The 26,767-nt window shown below is 39.0% G+C and overlaps 1 protein-coding gene across 1 annotated transcript in view; it reads right to left on the minus strand.

Moving 5' to 3' along the window:
- MOXD1 (monooxygenase DBH like 1) overlaps nt 1-26,423 on the minus strand; it is a 50,108-nt gene extending 23,685 nt beyond the window's left edge. Inside the window, exons 1-4 of the mRNA XM_061990573.1 lie at nt 26,151-26,423; nt 14,672-14,818; nt 13,068-13,235; nt 12,858-12,941 (exon numbers count right to left, since the gene is read on the minus strand). Of these exons, the coding sequence (XP_061846557.1) occupies nt 12,858-12,941; nt 13,068-13,235; nt 14,672-14,818; nt 26,151-26,423 (672 nt within the window). The remainder of the gene's footprint in view (nt 1-12,857; nt 12,942-13,067; nt 13,236-14,671; nt 14,819-26,150) is intronic.
- Nucleotides 26,424-26,767: the final 344 nt, after the last annotated feature.

Below are 26,767 nucleotides of genomic sequence, written 5' to 3' on the forward strand. Positions count from 1 at the left end.
CTTAGAATACTTGTTTTACTAAAGGTAGGTCTTTTTCGGGAAAAAAAAAAGTCCATGTATTCCAGAAAAAAAAATCAATATGGTTTTATTTTCACAGAACTATCCTGAAATAAAAACACCAGTCATTTGCTGCCTAACATTACTTCTTGCACACAATCCAGAGGTGTGCTCAGCAAAAACTGAAGAGCTGGAAACAAGACTCTGAGATGGGGTAGATATTTAAATCCATGACTTGAGAGTAGATCAGGATTTTAACCCTACCAACCTAACAGATATCTCATGTCAGCAGAAAATACTATCTAGGCCAGCATCACATCTGGGACATTAATTTACTGCAGACTCAAGTTCAGGCATCCCAGGGTCAGGCAGTGACCACTCTCCCAGTACCTCCACCCTTACTCTGTCTGTCAGAAAGCATTAAATTAATGCCACAGAATAGTTAGAGCTGAAAGAGATACCTCCAGTACACAACTGGCTACAGTCTAGCATGAACTAGCTGCAATAATTTTTCCTGAGGTCTGGGCTCCTCAGCTCAAGAGGGACAGAGAACTGCTGGACAGACTCCAGCACAGGGCCACCAAGATGATCAGGGGATGGGAACATCTTTCATACGAGGAAAGGCTGCAGGAACTGGGGCTGTTTAGTCTGGAGAAGAGGAGACTGAGGGGGGTATCTCATTAACATTTACAAATACCTAAACAGTGGGTGTCAGGATGTTGGGACATCCCTGTTTTTTTTATTGTATCTAGCAACAGGACAAGGGGTAATGGAATGAAGCTGGAACACAAACAGTTCCTCTTAAATATAAGAAAAAAATATTTTACTGTGAGGATGAGGGAACTCTGGCACAGGCTGACCAGGGAGGGTGTGGAGTCTCCTTCCTTGGAGGTCTTCAAGACCCGCCCAGATATGTTCCTATGTGACCTGATCTAGGTGACCCTGCTTCTGCAGGGGGGTTGGACTAGATGATCTCTAAAGGTCCCTTCCAATCCTACCATTCTATGATTCTATGATATCATTTGCATATGCACGGCTAAATGGCCATTTCTGATTTCCTCATCATAAATTCAGATCCAAAATTCAGTGAGCACTACCAAAAAAGTTTTTTTAATTCTCTGTCTGTCCCATATCCTTCTGAGTGTATTCAGAAAGTATGTAGAAAGGAGTGTATTTTGGTGAGTGAATTGCAGGAGGCAGAGCAAAGACACTGTGGCTGACTGGTCATCTGTGTATACTAGAAAGCATTACTGCTTCATTGCTTTGTCCATCAAACATAAAAAATGTTCACAGACATTATTTTCATACATATTTTTCACACCTTCCAGATGGAAAATCTAACCCATGTAGTCAGTGACATATCTTAATTCTTGAATTTTCGTAAAAAAGAGATGGAGATAAGAAAAAGGTCCAGGCAACAGCAACCATCCCCATTGCCAATCTCATAATGTGATAAGAATTCCTTGAAGGATGGAAATTTTCCAGGCCAAAAAAAAAGAGGTTCCATACAACTTAAGGCATAGAAATATGCATGGTTTGTCCTTGATATGTACAGAGGGTTTTTTTTTTTTCAAAACAAGATTTAAATATAGCACGTAATCGCAAGTTGAAATAACAGTGCTGACATTTATTTAATTAATTATTTGGGCTATATTATTGGCATTTGGGTTTAACTAGTTTTGAGTGCAGTTTAAAACACAACTAAAACTTTAAAAAGCTGCAGATTTTCTTACTGAAAAGAATACATACTTTTGGCATCTACTCTTGCTATGTTATTAGCTTGAAGAAGAGGTTATATCTCTAAATTCAGTTCTCTATCCCTACTTAACTACTGCTAATGATTACACTGTACATCAGAATTTCTATAGGTCACTGTGCAGAACAACTTAAATATTTTAATTAGGAAAGAAAAATCAATCGACACAATAATCAGTAAAAACAAAGATTTTTAAATGAGAACTAGAGATGGCTTTAAGGCTTCTTGTTCTCTCTGCCATCAAGTCCATTTCTAAGTTCTTATTCCTAATTAATCACCTGTAACTCTACCACTCAGAAAGAGTTTCAGACTTTAAAAGAATGCAGTAATTTAGGCTAAATCCAAAAGAAGTATACCTCAAAGAAGTATTAATAAAACATTTTTTCTGCCTGAGGTGTGTCTGAAGATTTAAGATACCGCATTTAGTAAGAGTTTAAAAGTATAACCCTGAAGAGCAATCTGATAAACAGCTCAGGTCAAGAAAAAACATGTTTCATTCGGTTATGACTCCTAGCAATGCATTTACTGCACTCCTAAGCAACAGAAACACTGGGTGAGTGGTTGCAGTACTCAGTATGGCCATAGTTCTCAGCACAGCTGACACACTCCGAGCAAAATGAATTGGCAATTAATCAGCAATATCATTACTTCCTTGTGAAATAAATATCATAACAAAGTAATATTTAATCAAATTTCAGGTTAACATTTCAGATCTAAAGCTAAAATGGTTGAAGAGTTTGTATTTATTCAAGAGGAGAATATAATTTTAATAGCATAAATAATAAAGTCAATTAAAATCCTCCCTTTTCTTCATGTAATCACTGTTCATGCAGCAACGTCCCTCTATTTCTTTGAGATGGTAATGGAAGAGAATTCTATTCTTCAACGGAAGAATTCTATTGTATAACTTCAAAACATTGTATCTAGCAACAGAACAATGGGTAATGGGATGAAGCTGGAACACAAATGTTCTATTTAAATATAAGAAGAAACTATTTTACTGTGAGGGAGCCCTAGCACAGACTGCCCAGGGAGGCTGTGGAGTCTCCTTCCTTGGAGGTCTTCAAGACCCACCCGGACATATTCCTATGCGACCTGATCTAGGTGGACCTTCTTCTGCAGGGGGGTTGGACTAGATGATCTCTAAAGGTCCCTTCCAATCCTACCATTCTATGATTCTATATCCCTGGGAGTCAATGAATAGCTGTGACTACTGTGCATTTTAAGTGGAAGAAGGGATGGAGAGGATATCATAACATCAATATTTGGAAACTAACCCTAGTAGCTAAAACAGGAGTTACAGAGTCAGAGGTCAGTACTAAAGAAAAACATTTTAAACAGATCATAAATTAAATTTCATTTCCATTTAAACAATATTGGAGTAATTAAATGTGGCCCTATAGAAGATTTGCCTAAGATGCTGCTACTATGTGACTTGTCTGGATTAGCAAGTTGATCTTCAGCAGCAATGCCAGGATGCTAGTAGGACCACAGCAGATCTGTTCTGTGATCCCTCTAGACACCTCACAACGCAAGACCCATCAAACCAGTTTTTACTGCCTATGAACTTCTGCTCTGATATTTGCACAGAAGATGCTAAATAACTGCTCATCTAAGCTCCAGTTCTACTCTGAAATGTCTGATTGCCTGCTACAGTAAGTGTTGATTACAGACAATTCTTAAACACAATTTTCTTATCTTTTCAGTGCACTACCTAATCACATCTTACCGTAAAATCATACATAAAGCTAATGACAAGGAAAAAGAAACAAAGACACGGTTCAAGACAAAATGGGGTTCATCAATAGCAATCCTCTCCTGAAGATCACTCCACAAATCATCTCAGAATTGGGAGGTGAAACTCAAAAGAGTTTCACTGACATCGGACCTTCCCATTCTCCATGCTTGCCCTGGTCAAGCTTTAAGTTAAAGTTCCTGTCAACTACAATTTCTATGTAACTAGAAACTAAATAACTTCTGACTTTCATTTATCCAGAAATCACATAAAACACATATTTTCCAACCACAGTCAATAGACTGCCAAAATGGATGGATAATATTTTAATTTTTAAAAGAAAAAATCAGAGAATCTGGATTAAATTAACTAGAAGTTCAAGTTTACTAATGACAGACATGAAGTAGATTACTTTTGCATACCAAGTACAGAATAAATCATAGAAACACAGAATCATAGAATCACAGAATGGTCAAGGTTACAAGGCATCTCTAAAGATTATCTTTAGATGATCCAATCCCCTTTGCTCAAGCAGGTCTGCCTGGATCAGGTCACATAGGAACATGTCCAGGCGGGTTTTGAAAACCTCCAGAGAAGGAGACTCCACACACAGTAATAGCTGCACTGTTTAAGGGGTTTTTTTGGTAAAGATTTACAAATGAAACTAAATAAAACTACTGCAAAATACATTCCACTGCAAAGTATAAAGTTTGATGAGACAATAAAATCTGCGGTCATATGTAGTTTCATCTTTAATCACAGAATGAAATAATATATGAAATAATTTTACGGATCAAGTAATTTATCAGAATATGCAAGACTATTTATCTCACTTCCTGAGACAGTTTCTGGGGAAACTTACAATTTTCATCCAGTTCAGTTGTATGATTCTTTAACACTGCAAAGCCTAATGGGTCAATTCAGGTTTTCACTAAAGAGACGGTCCTCGAGATCAAAGGGCAGATAGTTTACAAGCTCTGCAGAGTAAGATGAGTTTGATTGCCAATCTAATTTACAGAGGCTGAAATTGCTTTGCCAGGAAACACAGAGGAAAATACAGAACATTTGTTTATGTCAGGCTGCATGATGCAATTTGCTAGAGTTATCACATTTAGAAAAACGTAAAAGTTCCAGCCAGAGAACAACAAGCCATTACTGTCTGGTATCACTCAAGTTAAAAATCAGTGCCCTCATTTAAGCACTGAAGGCTACAAGCTGCCCTTCTGGCTTTCAATCAATCAGTCTCTTAAACTGGAGTCCCTTTGTATTTTCACACTGAGGTCTTTGGTATTACTAAAGCATTCCACTGTCAAAAAACAGAGTTACCCTTGGCAACACGTGTTTTTGGAGTTTCTGCTTCCTTATCAGAGATTGCCCTGAAACTGAACATGAAGATTAACTAGCAGCTGCTGGTGTGCTCTAATACAGGCTTTTCTTTAACTGAAAAGAGGCTCCCCTTTCTAAGGAGATCAACAATGGAAAATTTTGGTGCTTATATAAAAATATACCCAATGTAAAACTTCACAAATAATTTTAAATAATTATGTTATTTCTGGTGATACGTTTGGCCTGTTTTCACCAGTCACACCCTAAGTCCAGTGCCAAAACATGACACAGGGTTGTGGTTGAGAAAAAAAACCATTTTTTCCCAAAGGAGAATTAAAAAAAACCCCACAAAATTGCAATTTTTGATCTTTTCACAATGTCTTCTCTTCCCTAACCATTTTGGTCTGTTTTGATGGGACACGTCTCCCCTGATCCATTTGAGAGCTACATATCTAATACAGGCTGGTTATCTAGGTTCTCTCATGAATGGAGAGAAACACTATACAGAAGATGCCTCAGCTCATGTGTTTCAGCCACTTCCTCTAGGATGATAGAAAAAGATATTTTTTGCCACCCTAAGGTCATTTAAGCAGCTGGCTCAGACCTGTAGATAAGTCAAACTAGATGAAAGGAAGCCTGTCTTCTTGGTTGGAAATTTAGTGTCTTTAATATGTTGCCTGAGCTTCATTTAGTAGTCATGAGGTGTGCTTAAGAGATATTGAATTTTGACCACATAGCCTACTCACTAGAATAGGGCTGCTTCTCCACTTCAGCAGAGCTAAATCTGCTCACTCCATTCTCATAAGCTAAACCTCTTCACTCCATTCTCATAAGCTGGTTCAAATAATGTGTATGAAAAGAGGGCTTCATGCAGGAATCAGAAGTTGAAGAGCTTGTAAACTGCAACTTACTATCCTTTCCAATGCCAAATGCTCTCTAAAACTAGGTGTTCGGTTGTAAAAGCTCTCTGACAGAATCTCAAACGCTTTATGGTCTCAAGCATAGTTGCATTGCAGCTTTTCGGCCAGTATATATATATATAGTCTGACTATACTAGTTTCAATAAAATCCAGAAAGTTTGGAACTATAGAAAAATTAGTAAGTCTTAAGAGAAAAGACATGCAGATACAGCTAAATGACCCTATTGTCCAATTGTATTTGTTATTTTACATAAACTGATACGAGTGTTTCCCATTCTTAATAGTGAAATTCAAGATCCCATATGTTGTTGTCTATGGGCTACTACTGAAGCCCAGGAAATTACTTTCCCTCAGAAAAACACAGTATATTCCTAAGAAACTGAGAAAATCTAGAAGGAAAAAATTACTGACTGTTGAAACTAGCACAAACATGATATACACTGAAGCTGAAAAGCTTCTCACAAATTGATTATGGCATGTCTGGCGTAGAATACACACAACCATTCCTTCACCAGTATATATGGTAAATTTTCTGAAGTTTACACACTTAAATATTAAACACTTTGCCAGTGGCAGACCACAGACATAGAAAAATCACAGTAAATCTAGATAGTAGAAATAATGCTCTTTCCTCAGTTTTTTTAATTGCAGCAGGAAAAACAGTGGAGCACACGGAAGACCTGCAGCTAATGCAAAGTCAAAGTAATGAAATGAGTGTTTAGTAGACGCAGTTATATGAACAAGCAATACAATTAAATTGAACTAATAGAAGACACTGAGTATTGAAACTTAAGCTAAAGATAGTAATAAAAATGCTGTATCCGTAGAACCACAAACAGAGCAGTGAAAACAATCTTTTAATATAGAGCAAAAGCCGTATTTACTGAAATACTGGCAAGTATCTCTTATTAATGTGAAATAGATTTTCACTTTCATGATGCTGGTAAACATCTGTGTGATGCCAGCTCATGGTAAGCAAAAAAAAATAAATTCAGCATTAGGCAGAAAAAAATCCAACCATCAACAAATAGTCATACAAACTGTTACAGTAGAGATGTGCCAGCACACATATAACCATGCACACTGAAAAACGTGAAAATCGGACATCTTAATGGTACAAGTGGATTTTGGAAGCTCCAGTGTGCTGCCACTGAATAACTTTAAAAAAAAACCCTGAAATAATAAGAAAGAGACTTAAAATGGGTAATTTACCAGACATAAAAGTAAGATTCAGTGTGTGCTCCAGTGGGTAAGTATCTTGCTCTGCAAGCCCCCACTCTCACATCTGCCGTGGCAGTGGATCTGCCTGCAAGGGTTCTCCACAACCAGTAAGCAGGGAGACAGGATCCTTTTCATGAAGAGGTCAGTGTATGGACATGCCTGTGTGTCTGCTCTACCAGTAGCTTCCTCCTTCCTTCCCTCTGGGAAGTCCTGCTGGAGCAGAGATCCTTCCCTGCGTGCAGTCCATAAAATCAGAGAATTTTCTTTAGGGATGTGATTAAGAGGCACACTCAGGACCAAATAGAGTAACAATATTTACAGAGAAATGCAAAAATCCTAGCAAGATATAATGTTAAGCCCATCTCTGGAAAGCCTGGCATGCTTTTTTTTCTAAGAAAGCTACTTTTGAGAAACTCCTGGATAACTTCAGCATGTGAGCAAAGTAAAAATCTCCCAGATAGTAAGCCCGAGGCACATACTACAGCCTGAAGCTCAAAGCAGCAAAACAGGCCAATGCACATGTAGCTGCAGGAGCTGTTTGCAGTCAGGCAGCAATGTGTTCTGTCCCACAGGAAGAATCATCAAGGTCCATCACTCCAGGACCACTGCAGGTCCATCCTGTAAACAGCTGATTTGAAGAAAGGCAGTTGCCTGTTATTATCTCCAAGCATCCCCTTTCATCTCTTCTGCATATTGTTATTTCCAAAATTTACCTATTACTCTGATTATTTGTTCTGCTAAAAAAAACCAACCAACCAACCAACCAACCAACCAACCAACCAACCAACCAAAAAACAGATGGGAGGAAAAAACTGTAGTATAACACATTTTCAAGCAGAAAGATAGGCAGCTTGAAGCTGAGGAGTGACATACTCTATCAAAGTCACAAAGCCAGTTCAATGCCTGGTATAGGTTGTAATCTGGGTAATTCTTATCATCATTATTATACCCAGCTATCAAGAAGCCATCACATTTTGTTTTATTTCTTAGTAGGCATAATGTTATTATGAGTTATTTCTCCAGGAGTTCCTTGAGGCATCAGATAAGATCTTGTAAGAGAATGCACTGTAGGGACATGCAGGAAGACACAATCTCTTCCCTAGGGAATAAGTTGCAAGAGATATGAGACAAAGGAAGATTAAATGGAGAAGTCCTAATCCTGGCTGGGTGCCTCCTTATCACAGTGAAGTTCACTTCTCCATTGGTAAATGCAGTATAAGGAGAAATTAATTACTCGTGTCCTTATTCTACCTATGAGATGAACACAAGATTACAATCTTATCTCTTGCACAATTTACATAGTTCAGCTTGATCAAGAACAGTCAATGAAAATACGCTGTTTCTCATTACCTGAGCTTCTTGGAAAGTAGTATGAAAATTATGTAAAGACAAAGAAGAGACGTAGGGTCTTATATAATTTAGCCTCAACTAATTTTGAGATCTCTTAAGCATTATTTATCTAGCCCTAACAGAGGAATCCAGGCCTTGCAATCACTACCCAAACAAGCCCTTTGATTCATTTCAATTCAAAAGCTTGCTCATGCAAGCAATCAGCTGGAGGACTGTACCTGATCTACCTGGAAGGCAAAAGCAGCATATGGGGATATCTGCAGAAAGATACCCAGACAATCATTCCGTTTGGGAGAATTTTCTCCATGAGAATCATAGAATGTTCGGGATTGGAAGGGACCTTTAGAGGTCATCTAGTCCAACACCCCTGCAGAAGCAGGTTCACCTAGATCAGGTCACACAGGAACATGTCCAGGCGGGTCTTGAAGACCTCCAAAGAAGGAGACTCCACACCCTCCCTAGGCAGCCTGTGCCAGGGCTCTGTTACTCTCACAGTATAATAGTTTTTTCTTTTACTTAAATGGAACTTTTTGTGTTCCAGTTTCATTCCATTACCCCTTGTCCTGTTGCTAGACACCATCAAAAAAAGGGATGTCTCAACCTCCTGACATCCACTATTTAGATATTTGTAAATATTAATGACATCCTTCCTCAGTCTCCTCTTTTCTAGACTAAACAGCCCCAATTCCTGCAGCCTTTCCTCGTATGAAAGATGCTCCATTTTACTGATCATCTTGGTGGCCCTGCACTGGACTCTCTCCAGAAGTTCTCTGTCGCTCTTGAGCTGTGGAACCCAGAACTGGACACAGGACTCCAGATGAGGCCTCACCAGGGCAGAGTAGAAGGGGAGCAGTACCTCCCTTGACCTGCTGGACACACTCTTCTTGATGTATCCCAAGATGCCATTGGCCTTCTTGGCCTTCTCCAACACAAGGGCACATTGCTTTCAGAAGAACAAGCACAAAAGAGAAAAAGAATATGTTCTGGACACCCTCAGTATCCAGCATCAGCAATGTTTTATATGTACAAGCATCAGTCTGGTCCCATGGACCGATATCCCATTTTCACCTGGAAGGGGGGGGCTTCTGTGATGCTCCTGGTGCACAACTTCTTGTTGAGTTTCACCCAAATGGATTCATTTCATGAGCTCAATAACTGCTCTATGGCAATAACCATGGCAAAGAAAGTAAGAATAGCTTGAAGATTTGCTTTCTTATCCAAACTAAAACACCACTGTTGCATCCTACCATCAAGTATTACCACTTACCCAGCTGTTGTACCACTAGATGGTGATGACAAAATCTATTTGTAAATTCTTTGATTATGTTCTGCCTGACAACATATCATTGTTCCTTTTAAAAATTTTAAATGGTTACTGCAAGTTAAAAACTTTTAAGTTCAGAATCTGGATTCAGAATCTGTCATTTGTTAGCCAGGGACAATTAAAAGTCTTGGCCTCTACCTTTAATGATAGGTCTAATTTTTTCACAGATAATTTCCTTCATTAAATTATTATGTTTTCCCAATGAAATCAATACATTAAAAATACAGTATTATAAAATACTCAGAGTAATTTTCAAAAAGAAAAGACTGGCAGAGAACAGCTGAACAGTATGAAAAAAAAAATCTTACTGTTGCTGTTGTACCCACTTAAGACTCCAGATCACCAGCAGATTTTACATACACACAGCTAGGCACACACTTCCACACTGTTGATGGCACACATCCAACAAGAGCTGAACTGGATATCAGTCCTCCACAAAATCACATAGAGGGACAGAAATGGCCAAAATCAGCTCATATGTATACTACTCAAGAAGACTGAATAACACCAGGAATTTGGATCTTTTTTTTTCTTTTGTTCTGTCTGTAAAAATGAGATGTATAGGGTTATATGAAAGTGATGCTACAGAAGGAATCCAAAATCAACATCAACAGACTTATTTAACTAATACAGACAGTTTGATCAGGCCAAATAATTCATTTGTCCTCCCTTTTGTGAAATTCAATCTTTGTTTGCTTAGCTAATATCCTCCTAAGTAGCCATAAGCCCCATCAGTAGGCTTTAGGAAAGGTTTAATCAGTTTGCAGGAGTGAATAGATACACTTCCACAACAATCCTCTATGTGCCATCTACCAAAGTCATATGCATGAAAATACAAGTTGTGTCACTGAAAAGAAATTCTAAGGGAGTGTTCCTACATAATTATTCTCTCTTTCTTTAACCATTTTTCTCTCCAAATATTTTTTAAGTGGCAAGATGAAATTTGTTTTCTTTTCTGAGGGTAGGAAACCATTGAGGATTTTACTCCACTTTTTAACTTAATAAAAAGTAAACAAATTGCTAGTTTCAAAATATTTATAAAATTGTAATATTCTTTACATAGCATCATAAAAATAAAGAAGATAAAACTACTTTCATAAATTAGGCAGTGTATTTCTGAACTAAAATTATGTTTTAGCTTCAGCCAATTATAATTTTTTAAAAAAAATGAGTAATTTCACTGTGATGGTGATGGGAGCCCTGGCACAGGCTGCCCAGAGGGGTTGTGGAGTCTCCTTCCTTGGAGGTTTTCAAGACTCACCTGGACACGTTCCTATGTGACCTGATCTAGGTGAACCTGCTTCTGCAGGGGGGTTGGACTAGATGATTTCTAAAGGTCCTTTCCAACCCCTACATTTCAATGATTCTATGATTCTGTGATTGTATGTGCAGTCAAGAAAAACATTTTAAAAATAAATTCAGAAAATACAAATAATTGCTCCAGAGAACTTTTTAGCAGAACAGCCCCTATCTACAACGGCTATCGAAGTTAACATGGAAAGCGTGATTCTGATACCACCGTTTTGAACCTCCCTCACTTGAAGGCTGAAAGGTAGGAATCCTGATATATACTGTATTACAAGCAAATTCTGCTTGTAATACAGATCTGTGAAAGCAGCTGTCACAAATTTCAAATGTAGTTATAGATCAAGCACCTCAAGGCAGAGATTTGGACCTTGCAATTCTTCATTCTGATAAAGTGAGGAAGCCCATAGTATTTTGGAATAAATATAGATATTTCTCATACTGGCGATCACATGTTGAGTTCTCTGAGTTAATTTAAAATTTCAGTCTTACTGAATGCATTAGAGAAATATGACTGACAATTATACAAAAAAAAAAGGAATAGAGTTATATACTTAAAAGCATTCATGAGTTCAAATAAAAATGAGGGAGATATCTCACCATGCTATCTTAAGCAGTTCAGAAAAATAATAAGTTGTTCTTTTAGTTCTTCAGTATATTGTCCGTGAGAAGGAATGTGAGAACCACCTTTTCCCTAGCACTCTTAATCATAGAATTATAGAATCATAGAATGGTACGGGTTGGAAGGGACCTTTAGAGATCATCTAGTCCAACCCGCCTGCAGAAGCAGGTCAACCTAGATCAGGTCGCATAGGAACATGTCCAGGCAGGTCTTGAAGACCTCCAAGGAAGGAGACTCCACAACCCCTCTGGGCAGCCTGTGCCAGGGCTCCCTCATCCTCACAGTGAAATAGTTTTTTCTTATATTTAAGTGGAACTTTTTGTGTTCCAGCTTCATTCCATTACCTCTTGTTCTGTTGCTAGCTACCTGACACCCACCATTTAGGTATCTGTAAATATTAATGAGATCCCCCTTCAGTCTCCTCTTCTCTAGACTAAACAGCCCCAGTTCCTGCAGCCTTTCCTCGTATGAAAGATGTTCCAGTCTCCTGATCATCTTGGTGGTCCTGTGTTGGACTCTCTCCAGACATTCTCTATCCCTCTTGAGCTGAGGAGCCCAGAACTGGACACAGTACTCCAGATGAGGCCTCACCAGGGCAGAGTAGAGGGGGAGAAGAACCTCCCTTGACCTACTGGCTACCCTCTTGACTAACAGAAACGGTAGAAAATGTGTCATAAGGAAAAAATGTTTTTGCATGTGGGTTTTGAAATCACTTTGGATTCCATTGAATCTTATGTGGATGTTTACATGTTTTCATTAATTTTTAAATAAAGTACAACATCCATCTCTTTTTTTCATAATATTTAGCTTTTATACAAAGATAAAGGAGTCTGTGCCAACAGGCTGTAACACCACTGTGGTCATCACAAGAGAGATTATTAGAATCAAGTAAGAATCTGACCCTTTATTTGGAACAATTTTCCTGTTAAATTATTTTTTAGTCTAAAATTACTCTCCATCCAATTAAAAATTAGAAACTTGATGGTATATGCTTTTAGATTATTTTACTTAGTTTTTGCCAAAAATGTTTACAGGTGGAAATAGATTTCAACCTCATTTTCTTAAGGAAGAGAGAATGTAGAAGCAGTGCAAGAAAGAGGCTCTATCCCTGCACATCTCGGTTGTCAGGACACACCACAATCAGGTCCTGGGCACAAACAGACTTGACCCATGTTTGTGAAGACAGAGAAAAGGTCTTGTTTTCACTCCAGTAAGGAGTGAAAGAAATTTCAAAAGTGTAAGGGTTTATTTGATGTGTAATTGTTGAGCTCCTCTAAATTCTCTCAGTCTGAATCACTCACCTTTGTCACGTGATGCTTTTCATGCTGTACAGGAATCTTAAACATTTGGCACCAATATGTTGTATCTTTGTCTGGTACAGGCACCTGTCTTAATAAAAAGGGCAAGAACAAAATATTATGAAAGTCATATTACCCTGTTGCCTAAGCCCAAAGCTTTGGCTACTACCTTACCCCCATCTCCAGATGAACCCAAAACCCGGAGTAACTTACGTCTTTGTTTGTCAAGTCAAAGTATGGCAAAGAGGCAGACAAGACTTCTTCTTTCTCAGGATTCAGTAAACGCAGACTCTTTGTACCACGATTAGACCCATGGTAATTTTGGCCTGTTTCTCCCATGTCTTTGTGGTGGTAGGCCCATATTACCCTCATTGTGCTCTCCTGGGGGGGAAAAAAGTCCATAAGGAATAGGAACAATAGCTTCCTTACATACTTAACGTGATTCCTATGATAGGTATGATGCAGGTAGTGCTCTATTGGAACAATGACAATGAGTAGCAAAGGAGCAGACATCTACTGACAGAATTCAGTTTTACCTTTAAAATTCATAATATTTTATACTCATAGGCTTCACTGGAGATACACAGAAGTTGAATCTCTCTCTGATAGATTGCTTCACTACTGTAGCAAATTTAAAACATCTGCAAATAGCAGAAAAGGCTCATCAAGAGGTAACCAACTAAAGGTATGAAAAAAAAAATCTAGAGATATCATTTATTTGGAGAGGAACCAGAAGGTTTTCCCCAGAACATTTTCCAGGCTCAGCTCTGTAATACCTTCCGTGAATTGTGGTCTTTAAATGTCAGGAAAGACAGATATTCAATTCCAGAACAGATTTATATCTTAAAAATCAATCTACAGCCACAGCACAGATCAGCTCTCTGTAAACCATTCTCAGATTGCAATAATCACCCTTGAGACAAAGTACTCCAATAAATCCTGAAGTACACCAGAATGTTAAATTATACTGAATTTGGAGCAGGTGTGAAAACCATAGATCCATTGACTGTCTGGAAATATCATGGTTTATACAGCTGTGTTTTGCTTCCTGCATCTTTCAGCTTCTCATCTTGTTATTATTACATATATTGTGAAAACATAGATAACGAAAAGAGTGTTGAACTACTACAGTAATGCTTCCAAAATGAGTAGTAAACAAGTCAAAGCACACAAAGCCTTACAAATCTCCCTAACATATCTATAATTTCCAATACAGAAGTTAAAGACTTCATGTAATTTAAAACTATGCTTAGGAAGCAACACAGCAGTCCCTAGGGCAACAGAAGAATTTACTACTAAGAGTATTTTACAAAGGAAAGAGTTTTATCATAAAGTCTTCAACTTCTTAATTTTGAATAAAGAAATAAAACTAATTAAAAATTAATCTAAAATAAAGAAATCTGTACTTTAACTATATCTTCTCCAAACTTTTAAAGAAGTCTATCCTTAAGATCAATTACAAGTAAGACCTAAAAAGTTTTTCCCAAGTTGGCACCTCTTCAATAATTTTAACTGTGGGATATGGGGCCTGACGGCCTAGAGGTAGCTGTTTCAATCCTGTGCCCACTTGGTGTGTTAGAGAACACAATGCATTAAGGTAGAAGGACAAAGAAAGATGAAATTTAAATATAACTGCTTAATAAAACTAGCATAAGTATTTTACCTGGTTAATTTAAGTAAAGCAAACAGATGTTTCGGAAAGTTGATTTCTCTAATTGTGTTCTTTGGCTAAAATGATGTTTTAATACCTGGCTTCATAACCATGTGAACATTTGGTCTGTATTAAATATTTCATCTCTCTATGTACAGCCTCTTACCGTTATGCTCTTGTCGTTTGTGTCACAAGTGTGCAGTTCTCTGCTAAAAGCTAATATTGTATGTGTACTGTTTTCCATGGCATATTCCAGATGGTAATCCTGTTGAGGATCCTTTCTCAGGACTCTGTTTTCATCTGTAAAATAATCCTGTTGAGAAGAAAAGGTGGCCCATCATTAAAATCTAAGCTTAAACTAAAAATGAAACTTTTTGTCCAATAGTGAAGCCTTTTAAAACACATCTTTATGTAAAATGCTAAAGTATCAGAGTTTTGTATCAGTGATAAATTTGAGGTAGCAATAAAAATCACAGAATGAACAAAAATCTCCAAGGAACAAGTGTCCTCGATAAACAGCTTAAAGAACATCTTGAACAATTCAAACAATGTGCTGTCTGTACGTAACTGCAGAAATAAAGACTACATCCAACAGCCAAGAAGCCTAATTTATCATAACTGGGATGCCATGAACTTCAGGAGAAATTAGAGAGATCATGAATTTGACTTAATATTTTCATCAACAGTATTGTCTATCCCTTTTTTCATCCAACTTTTCATTTTGTTTTTTTTCTTCCCCACGAAAAGCAAACCCCTTGAATGAACACTGACTACAACCAGAAACCTTACAGCTTAACCAGCAGGGTTCACACAAAAGGTGCTGGATCGGGGTTAGGCTGGCGATTTTGGTGTAGGAAGCTGTTTGTATGAAGGACAGCTGATGCAGGGTCATTAACCTCCTCACCCCAAATTCCTGTGGCCCCGCGCAGCTGGGACCCGACCCTCCCTCTCCTCCCACTCAGGCCACCTGGAAAGGGCTGGCTATCTTCTCAGATGCACTACTCCTGGTCCCCTTCCTTGGGGTTTTAGGCTCTTCCTGCCTGCTTTGGGATGGAGAGGGAGGCTTTTCACTAACAAGTACATTTCTTAAGCTGATGAGGCTATCTATAGGCATGCCGTTAATTGTATTGTTTGCAAAACAATGCAGCGATGGTTGAACCTGGAAGGCATTTACTCCTGTAACTATTTGGACCTGCACTCATTTTTAGAGAGATTTATAGATTTCTCCTTTTCTTTAACTGCAGGTAATCAAGCTGAAAAACCATAAAATATTGTGTCCAAATATTTTGATACCAGTAAAAGCAGCTGATACTTTTTAACATACTAAATGATTCTACAATTCTAAAGGACTTAGGAGCTTTAATTTTCAACTTAACCACACCATAGAAATCTGTGTGTGCAACAGACCACATACACACCAGTCAGCATTCACCAGCTGGTCTTCCTTTTAGAAGTGTACAAATAACTTCACGTCCAAACATTTCATTAAAGTATATTAATTCAGATTAAAAATTCTGTAAAATTATCTCAGTCATTATAAGGTTTCAAGGAAGAAAAAGTTTAAAATCTGATCATTTTTCATCAGTATGAAAACACACAGACTTAATTCTGTCTTGCCAAAAATGTTGCTACAGTTTGGATTTCTTTTTTTAAGTTCTGGAACAAATCTGAATTTTTAAAACATTGAAAGTTATAGAAAAACGTTGTGCTTTCCCTGTCAACACTTCTCACGGCTACAAATGCATAAGTACACATGTAAAAGAATACACACATGGAATAATCATGACCAAAAAGAGAAAAGGAGGACTCCGGGACCTGAAGTTATATGCTGAAAGAAAGGGAACTGATGAGTTTTGTTTGTTTGGAGAAGAATTTTGGATTTGCTTTTCCAGAGGGAAATAATAAGCCTGTTCTTTTCTTCATGTGAACAGGTTGAAAGCCTCTGCCTGAAACCGGCATGAAGGAAAGCTTGGAAATGTGAAGCAAAGATAGGCATACACAATTAAATATTTTCTCTTAATAAGACTAGAGGACACAATTGTGAACAAACAAACAAAAAACCTCTTGTGATACAACCCTGACTACCATAAGTGTGGGAGGAGAATGCAAAAATAACTCAAAGAAATTGTGTAATTAAGGTATTAGCTCAGAGGTGCCTTGATAATGTGATTGTCACTGCAATTATTTCACTCGCCTGGATAACAAAGACACCTCACAGCTCTGGCTCACTGTAAGTTGATCATTTTGTGGCTACCAGCAAGTTCTTTGGCAAAGGTGGTCCCAAAGCCCAGGTCTCAGGAGAGGACCACGCTGCTCTTGAAAAGAGGAGAGCTGCATTGGGCACTTGTAGCACTGCCTGTCTGCCCAAGTGCTTGCTGCCTACCCCTGATGTCAACACTGAACAGTGCCTCGATCCCTGACTCACCCTAAATTATTTTGTGGGTAGATGCTAATCTGACCAACTAATGTTAATCTTTCCCATGTGAAAATTTCAAGTAATGAATTCCTCGTCTGTACTTACTTTCTCTGTCTGATACACACCCCCTCGAAACAGCCCTTGACTATCGGAGTGCTGAGAATATCTAAGAAGCAATTCTATGTAGTGTCCCAGAAGACAGAGATGTCCATTTATTCCCCAAATCCAACAACTCCGCCAAGTGCAGTGGGACTGCCCTAGAGGAATCAAGTATAAGTACACTTACCAGGAACTATTTAGGAGTTATAAAACTGCCTCTATTACTATTTTTATTGCCTTTGTTGAAAATTATCTGGATATTCATCACAAAAATAAAATCAAATAATGTAACAAAAAAAATTCTGAACAGCTCAGAATTTGATTACTCATCTTCTCACTTGAAAATGGTTTGTTTATTAGTTTTAAAGCAAAATAAGATAACATTGCCAAGGAAACATACTGATCTCTTTCTGCTCACAGAGATTTTAAGTTGAATTATGCAGATTTTGCTCAATTTACTCATCAGACATTAAAAGCCTTTAAGATATGTGTTTGTGTACAAAACATAACAAAACCAAGGAGGTTATAAAAAAATGAAGACATGCTGACAAACTGTGATGCTGCACCCTTATCATTAGCATCTTGGAAAAGTAAGAAAAACTTAGTTTTAGATATATCTACATAGATGTATGTCTATATCTTTATACATCTCTTATGCTTCCTTCCAGAGTAGAAAAACAAGAATAAATGAAAGTCCTACTCCTATGGAACAAATATGATCAAAACCACTGCATTTGGACAGCCTAGAATCCATTCAAGTTCTTGTGTCTAGCCAGAGGAGAAAGAAGGGTACCACTGACGGCCTTTGAAAAGTGACTTACAAAGCCAAAGGATATCACAGTATGAATCCACCAGAGAACAGAGAATGTTAGGCACCTGGGCTCCAGCTGAACTGAGGATATCTAAATAGGGTAAAAAATTCTCTCAGAGGGAGACTTGTATAACACAGAACTAAATTCACAAGTTTCACTCATTTAATTCTGTAGATTTGTCTACAAATGCGTGATGTTTTCAACAACGGAATTAGAGTGCTTCAATATCCATCACAGATAGTCTGAAATGTGCCTTGTATTGGAGCAATTTATTCTTTCTACCAGGTAGGAAAAGATTCTCATGTGGCAATCGCTTTCACACAGATTTATTCTTTCCACCCCAAGAACTTAGCTAGAAAACCTGTGTCTTTTGTATGATAAATTATACAGATACAAGTCCCCCTGAATTTCATGGAGTCCCAGCAGAGGTCTACAATATTTATCAGGTCCTTAAAACAGAATTTCTGAAACACAACAACGTGAATTTACATACTGACTCAGCACTTGCATCCAGATTCTTCATTTTCTTATACACAAAAAAATGTATATCATATGTTAAATAAGATAAAGTTTTCAGGTTTCACATCAGCTTTACAGAAGTGTAAGCATTAAAGAAAGAGAATATAAAAATGAAATTACTTTTTCTAGCATGAATATCTTATTTTAGTTATTTAAATAGTAAGTGTTTTAAACAAAGTTTCAGAAGTGTTAATGGTCATGCTACATGATCATAAAGATGCTCTTTTTATTTCAGAATTTGCTTACATAAACTTCATATGGGAAAAAATTACATTTTCTGTACTTCTTTTGATAATATTGCATAACGTTTTAAACGTTAAGGGATTAAGCTATGCTATCAGTCAAATAATTAAGTATCTCCTTCCTCACACTACCCAGAAGCTGAAACAACATAAGGAAAATGAAAACTCTTCCTGACAGTATAAGTTATTTTAGATTCTTTTCCAGATATGAAGCCCATCATCTTATGCTACTTTTCAAATCCCATTAACCTCTCTCTTCATTTAAAAAAAATTATTTCCAGCATATACAGTTTCTGATTGCTGCTCTATGAACAGTCAGGGAGAATAATTTTTGAAGGATGTGAAAAGAGGCTGGTTTCTCCTTGGAGAATGTAAGCACAGCTGCAGAGGCAAGTCTGACCCCAAAAGCACCACCAGCTGTCATCGCAGACTTGAACAGGTGTTTATGGGACTCCCTCCCCAGTTCTTTACAATGTACAAGATTGTTTTGTTTATTATATCCATTTCCCATCCTAAATTATATGCAGCACCTTTCAACTTTAAGTTGTATAAAATAACTCTCAAACTGTAGCCCCTGGTGGGCTACAATCGTCTGGCGGGACAGGCCTGCAAGCAGCTCTGATGCTGTGATTTACACATGCTGCCTGTCTCTAACTGAGAGATTGCTACATTTAAAACTTACAAGTAAGTAAAGGGACAATACAGGAATGGGAAATGTGGGAAAAACAATCTGTGGTGCAACTAGTCCTCTCTGATGGCCTGTTGCCAGTCCATGTTGTTCTGAACATCTCCAAACTGCCTAACTGACATCTAAGACCAGGACTGAAGACAAGTTTGGCAAAGAAATTTGGAAGCTATAACCAAGATGAACACTGGCACAGGAGAGTATACTCTATCTGAGTATAAATAGGATGGATAATATGCAAAAGAATTGACCCAAACATTTGTTTGAAATAAGTACCAAGCTATGCCTTTCTGGATTTTAAAAAAAAAAACAACTGTGGTTGACATTTCTCTTTTTTATTGTTGCATTCAATTTAGACGGAATCCTGCTGCTCATGATTCCAGCACACACTGGCTGTTACCACCAAAAAGAAGCTGGTTTTACATTGTACTTGCAAAGAGGCAAACAGAGTATGAGTTTACAAATAAGCAAACCAAACTTTTTTTGCAACCTCAAATACATTTCAGCTTGAGTTCTTCCAAAGATCTTACTAGGCTCTTATGGTAGGAAAAAGCAGAGCCCACCCACAGAAAACTAACACAAAGCAGGAGTCTGAAAGCATCATTGCTTCATATAAAAACACCTTGAGAGCATTCCAGTTGACTGCTCTAATCTTGGGATTGGCCCCAAATGAAAAAATAACCCCAGAAATGGTACAACAACATCAATCAAGCAGTTGCAAAAGTTCCTAAAGTAACTGGGATGGACAAGTTCAGTGGCTGTCCTATGAGCAGTCTGTTTGTTGTTAATTTCCTGATTTAGGCTTTTTACCTACGCAGCATCTTAGCCTACAGTGATTCAGTGCTTGCTAGGAAGCTCAGATCTCACTCACACAGGCAGTTCTGAGAAGCTGTGCACAATTCCTGGTACAATTCCAATTAAACTGGTTGAATTACACTGGAGCAATGTGGATTACTTACTTCACGTGTACTACTACCTTTGACAAGGACAGAAAATTTTGATCTGTAGCAATTGTCGGTGCATCTGCATTTTAAATGCAGACATATACACAAACCCACACATTTTCCACTTGTGTATTTAGAGAAACAGATAATGCATCTGTGTGTGTGAACATGTACACTTTTTCTTTTGCAAAAAGAAGTTGTGTGGTTTTTTACACATGAAACAAAATTATTTACTTAGAGTACACATCTTTCCTAATTCAAACTGTAACTTATTTGAATACACTTCAGTGTATTTCTTATATCTGGTTAAATACTGACAGGGGCAGCTTCCTGCTACCCTACAGCCAGCAGTGATATCCCTTGGTTTCTGTGCATTCCTGGGAGACAGAAAAAATACTGCCTTCTCCATGCACAAATGAAAACCACTGGAATGAGGAGGGCTCTATAACTTACCACACAAAGGTGTAGGAAGCATGAGTGGTTAGAAGTTGAAATATGCCATTGTTTATCAGCATGGATAATTTGACTTTGCAACAGACTCCCAAGGACGTATTTGAGTCTTTACATCAGGAATCAAAGTTGATTTAAGTAGTTATATTTCAGTTATATCAGAAGCTATAAAGCTAGATTAAAGGCTGTCCTAACACAAACAGACGAGACAAAACATGTAGCAAAGTGTCTTAAGGGAAAGAAAATCTCTTAGTTGCAGATACTGTATGATCCAATCTTATAACTGCCCTTTATCACAAGGAACATTCCTTAAACTGGAGACTCATTTAACAAGTAGAAGTTTTCCTGTTTTAATCACTTTAATTACTTCAATTGTAAGGTAGTTTTAAAAACATTTAAGGGATTTTTGAAGCACAAACATTAGTGATACTTATCCCCAAAATTTCTGTATGTGCCTTGGAAAATCTCCTCTCTTTCCTCTCCTACTTTTAAGATACTTGATTGTGTTTAGAGTTAAATATTTCCCCATTATTTTAAGCCCTTGCATCACTCACAGTGGCTACATTTCCATCCTGCCCCAAATACTTCTTTTCGGGGAGCTGTAGGGAAACTTCCATTTCCCTAGTGTTTCCAAAATCCACAGGACAAGAAAAAATATAATAAATAACAGAAAACCCTTGCAAAACAGCACACAACTCCCCCTGCAATAAGCAAGAGCTACAGAATTTTTCTCATCTTTTGTTCACCAATTGTTGCTTCCTTGTCCTCGCTATTGTACCTCTGAAAGGGAACTACAAAGCACCCAGCCAGTGGAGATGTACACTGGAGTGTCTCTTTATGGCTCACACAGAAGCCAAGAGGGACTCATTAGTCATCTGGGGATTTTGCCTCAGTGCCCAAAGGCATGAAATACCTCCAACAAAGTACCAACAGAGATATGTCAGTGTGGCACTCACTTTGCATCTCTCTCTTGGTGCCTTTCAATTTGTTTTCTAAACACTTCTTTTGTTGCTGTTGGCATGAGTGCACTTAAAAGCAGCATATCGTTTAGTACAGAGAATGCTCACTGTTTTATGTCCTTTAAAATCTCTTCCAAGTACTTCCCTATGAGCAATTAAGCTAACTCTATGGGATACATTTGATAACAGATATTCTTTGGTTTGGGTGACAGTTAACAAGCAGGGCTGTAATGAATAATAAAGTACTTTTTAGTGACACACAGTCCCTATTCACCCTGAGTAGAGACTATTTTTGTGCAAGTTCAACAGAAGATTCTAACAATGCAACCCTCTTGTATAACTTGCACAAAATAGGCATTCATCAAGGAGGATTACTCTCCCCAAAACGGGGCTCTCAGCAGCTACGTGCTGTGGGTGGGGATGCACAATTCCAGACAGGGGTGGAGACCAAGGAAAAGGCATGGGTCTAGCAAGAAAATGCATGCTGTGTTGATTCATAAACACAAAAGAGATGCATTATTAAAAAAAAAAAAAGAATATTTAAAAATAAAAAAAAAGAAATAAACTAGATGCAAAAGCTAAGGCTGTCCCAAGAACTTTTATGAAGAGTAACACGCCTTGCAAGTGACCACGGCACTATTTCAAGGTAATATTTTGCTCTCCTTCCAAGTCCACCCCCTCCCTACAGAGACAAAGGCAGCTCCCAGCTTTCCACCAGTTGCCACTGGTGTCTTCTACTTGTACTCTCACATACTGACCCAAACTTCACATAATCTGCCACTCTGTCACCACAAGGCTCTCAGTAACATGTGAGAATAATTTGTTGACTGTTCTCCCTCTTTTTCTCCTTCTGCTTGGTTAGAGGCGTCTTGCTCATGACAATATAGTAAAGCTATGCATATACAAATATATATTCATATATTAATTCTATGTTCTCTACATCCTTCCAAAATATGCCTAAATTCATATTGCAAATACCAACCTTCTGAAACATTTGGATACTAAATGTATAATTCTCCAATCATTCAAATGCTTTCCAAAAAACTGCTCCGGTATACCATGAAGGTTTATTTTTCTCCTAAGACATCGTAACACTTCTCACCTTGATATATTCAGAGAGAACTAAACCTTAGACTTTTAAATCTTTTTAGTCTTAACCTAGACATCCTTTTAGCTTAAAAACAGCTCAAACATGGAAAAGTAAACCAAAACAAATAACATATTACACTCCAGTTTAGGATACACTTAAAAACGGAGAGAATAAAAGCCAGTCTCAGATATCCAGAACTTTAGGTCACCAGTTTTTTTTCCAAAGCAAGCAGTGCCTGCTGCTGATGGGAATAGCATCTACTGAGAGGATGAAGGATAAATGTCAGGAGGAATGTTTTCACTCTTCACTGAAAGCTATTTGGAAGTTTTGATCTACCTGGATACACCAATCTTCCACAGACTAAGGAGTTTCTACTTTTACCTTTACCATGGATGTAGTCTAACTGCATGTACATGTTTACTCCCAGAAGAGCAGTCTTCCTTCTGAGAACACTTTCTATTTTTAAAAAAGGAGAGAGAATTTAAGGGGGGGGGGGAGGTGGGGGGAAGAGGCTAAATTCTCTCAAGAGACTAGCAATTTCAATGCCCACTTGAAAGGCTATAAAGGTGTTTCAGAACATCTTATGAAAATCAGGCCATTAACAAACATCTCAAAGCTTTCAAAGAAACCAAAAAATGACCCTTCTAAGAGTTTAGACCACGATGCACATTTTCCAACTGACGATCATGGAATAAAAACATATTTCTAAAACCGAAAAGAAAAGTAACTTCTTTCATTATAGGGTGTACATATTTTACAGAGTGCAGCTAGGCATAAAACCACATACTTTCAAGGGTACTATCTATGAAAAATTCTTTTTCAGTAGTAAATAATGTAAATTATAATGATATGCACTGAATACAGAATGTGTTTTTAAATAATTAACTGTATTTGTATGTCCAGTAAAGGAAAGAATTAGATGTTAATGAAATAGCATTCTAGAACAAGTTAATCGTTTCACAACAGTCCCTGTTGACTGGCCAGAAAAAAAAACCCAACCAAACAAAGAAAAAAAACAAAACAAAAAAACCCCAACCAAACAAAAAAACAAACCAAACTTTGGACAAATTTTGTTTCTTCAGCATCTTTCTTTCTTGGTGGTGCAAGTATGGAAATATTTTAACTGAGCAACTTTTTTGAAGACCTCAGTCTGGTTTAAAAGAAACCTTGCTGTCTAGAACTGAAGAAATAAGGATGGAGAAAATCTCATGTTGTGAGGAAGCTTAATAGAAGCATTTCTTCTGTGCTTTACCTGCTCAAAAGTGAAACAAAATAACTCATAGCTCCTAGCATAGCAGAAGTTTTTGTGCTATATTAGCATTTCAGGAAAAAATATCAGGTGTTCTGTAACAGGAAGCGCTTGCTATGGTCCTTCCCTTTTCCATCTCAGTTGCATTTGACATGGGAAGACAGTGAATAAAGTCCTTGAAAGAAGAATTGAATTTGTATTGGGTCATTTTTAAAGGATGCTGAAAATCAGTGAGTGATGCTGAAAACAGACACTAAAATGCCTTGAGTGCTGGGGAAAATGTCCTGCAGTGGGACACTTAGAGAACTTCATCTATTTATTTTACGAAAAGAAAATTGAGGAGTGATTTGATAATGGCACATAAATAACTTTATGGAGGTGGGATGTGGAGGAGGGAGTAGAGTGTTTAATATAGTAGAGAAAATACATAGCTGGAATGTGAATCCAGACAAGCTTGTACTAGAAATCAGGAACAACACAGACTCAATCTTGCTACAAGCTATCAAGGGAAGTGATGGATCCTTCATCACTGGATGTCTTTACAATATGTTTAGACACCTTTCTAAAAGACTTGCTTTACCCTAAAAGGATCCATGACCTAATCAAACACAAAGTTTGGGAATTTGGTTTTGTGGTTTTTTTTTTTTTTATATTGGTGAATAAGTGTATCCTCTGATGTGTAAAGCTCCAGAAAGCCTGTGAACTGAGCATTGCTTGATGATCAGAATATGTTTTTTATTAGCAGTATTTTGTACAGATTGAGGTTTTTAGAAAAAAAAAATCTTAATTTTGAAATATAGGGGGAAAAATACCTTTAAATCATAAGTCTGAACTTAAATAAGACAAATAGTTGCCTAAACTTTATATAGTAAACTAATAAAAAAGCAAAATATGCTAAAAGTTCCCTTTTTTGGTTAAAGTTTTGATTTTCTAAAAATCTTGACAAACACCAAGGACAGCATGTTAAACATTTGGTTTTCATATGGTGAAATGTTAATTAAAATCCATATTCTTAAAGACAAAGCTCTCAAACTTTAAGTGGCAGCTTCAAAGATCAACTAGCTTTAACACAATGAAGAAAAGATAGACAACTTAAACACTATACTCCAGTAACTGGATGTTGTTCTTAAGTTGCCTCTCTGAAAGGTGTTATTGAGGCAACTGTGGATAAGATGCTACCCTGTGCCCGGTTTCCCATTCCCTCACCCATGGGACAAGCTGTCCCTGCTCCCTGTGCCCCAGAGCAGCTCTTCCAGGTTGAGTCTCAGGCTGCTGAGAGGTGACTGAAGGGACCTTGCCCTCTCATGGCTCCTACCCACCAACCACCAAGTGCCTCTTGGAGGGGATGCTTCACTGTAAGCACCAGCAGAACCTATATCTCACACTCTCGTTCCCTTCCATAGTCCTGGCAATATGTAGATGACTACAGAAACATACCTACAGAATTATGTCACTACAGCTGAGTTCTCCTGAGGTTGCTTTACCAGGGCAAGTACCAGGAGCCTCAGTGGCTACTCTGTAATTCCCTTTCAATTCACACCTCCAGGTGAGGAGATGAGGACGGCAGCAGCACTGAGTGTGCCACAGCAGATGAAGACATCATTAGACTGGGAAACTGGTGGGATTGTGCCCTCATACCAGTGGGATTACAAAGAGGAAGCTCAGGCAGCATCAGGACATCCAAGCTCTGTCACTTGCTGGTGCAGCAACTCGCAGGGTGAAACCCTGCCATCCCCCTCCTCTCTTCCTCCAGTCTTAGGGTTAGGCAGGAGAAATGTCCAGGGAGAGAGAAAAGGGCTGTTGCATTTTTTCTGGATAAAGAGGAAGGAAACCCGACACCTTTGACAAAACCCATGTAGAAGTTTATGGGAAGGACAGCAGGGAGTGGACCGAGAGAAAGCACTCCTCCAGGGGAGAGGAACACAGAACAACGGGCATAACCAAAAAGGTGGAAGGAAAAAGCAAAGAGACAGAGGGATGAAGGGCGAGGAAGCTGCAAAAGAAAGAGGGTGAAGGAAAGCGGGACGTCCCGAGAGAGAAGCAGCAGGGGGAAGATGGGCGGACAAAGAGGACCCGGGACGTGGGGCGGGAGCGCGGGGCTCCAGGAGAGCTGTGCCCCGGCGGGTCCGGCGGCTCGCGGGCACGGGGAAGCGAAGAGAAGGGAAGGAGCCGGGCTTTACCTGCAGGTAGGGCTGGCCCCTCTCCACGCCCCCCACCACGATGTCTGCTGAGGCCATGCCGCCGCTGGCCGAGAGCCCGAAGCCCACGTAGCCGTGGGTGCGCACCTCCAGGAGGAAGGCGAGGGCGCTGCCGCGGCGGCCCCAGCGCAGGCGGAAGGCGGCCGCGCCGTCCAGCACCGCGCTGTGCGGGTAGCTCCGCGCCGGCGGCCCGGCGGCGGCACAGGCGTACAGCAGCCCCCCCAGCACAAGCGCCCAGGGCTGCAGCCGCCGCATCCTCTCGCCGCGCACCGCCGGCTGCCTCTGCCTCTCTCCACAGAGAATGAGTGTCGGCGAATGTGTATGTGTGTGTGTGTGCGTGTGTGTGCGCGGAGAAGGGGGGGCCGGGTGCCCCGGTCACCCCGCCCCCGCCGCGGGCGGCACTGTGCCGGCCGGCCCCGTCGGGGCAGCTCGGCCCCGGCCTCCGCTTTGTTCGCTCCCCTCTCCGCGCCGTCCCGCACCGCAGCACTGCTCGCCCCGGCTCCCCCGCGCCGCCCGTCGGAGTCGGCTGAGCCGAGCGCTCGTCGCGGCCGCAGCACCTGCCGAGCTGCTGCGGGGCGTTAGCGAAATTCCTCCTCCTG

The sequence above is a fragment of the Colius striatus genome, chromosome 2, assembly GCF_028858725.1.
Source record: "Colius striatus isolate bColStr4 chromosome 2, bColStr4.1.hap1, whole genome shotgun sequence".
Lineage (NCBI taxonomy): Eukaryota > Metazoa > Chordata > Aves > Coliiformes > Coliidae > Colius > Colius striatus.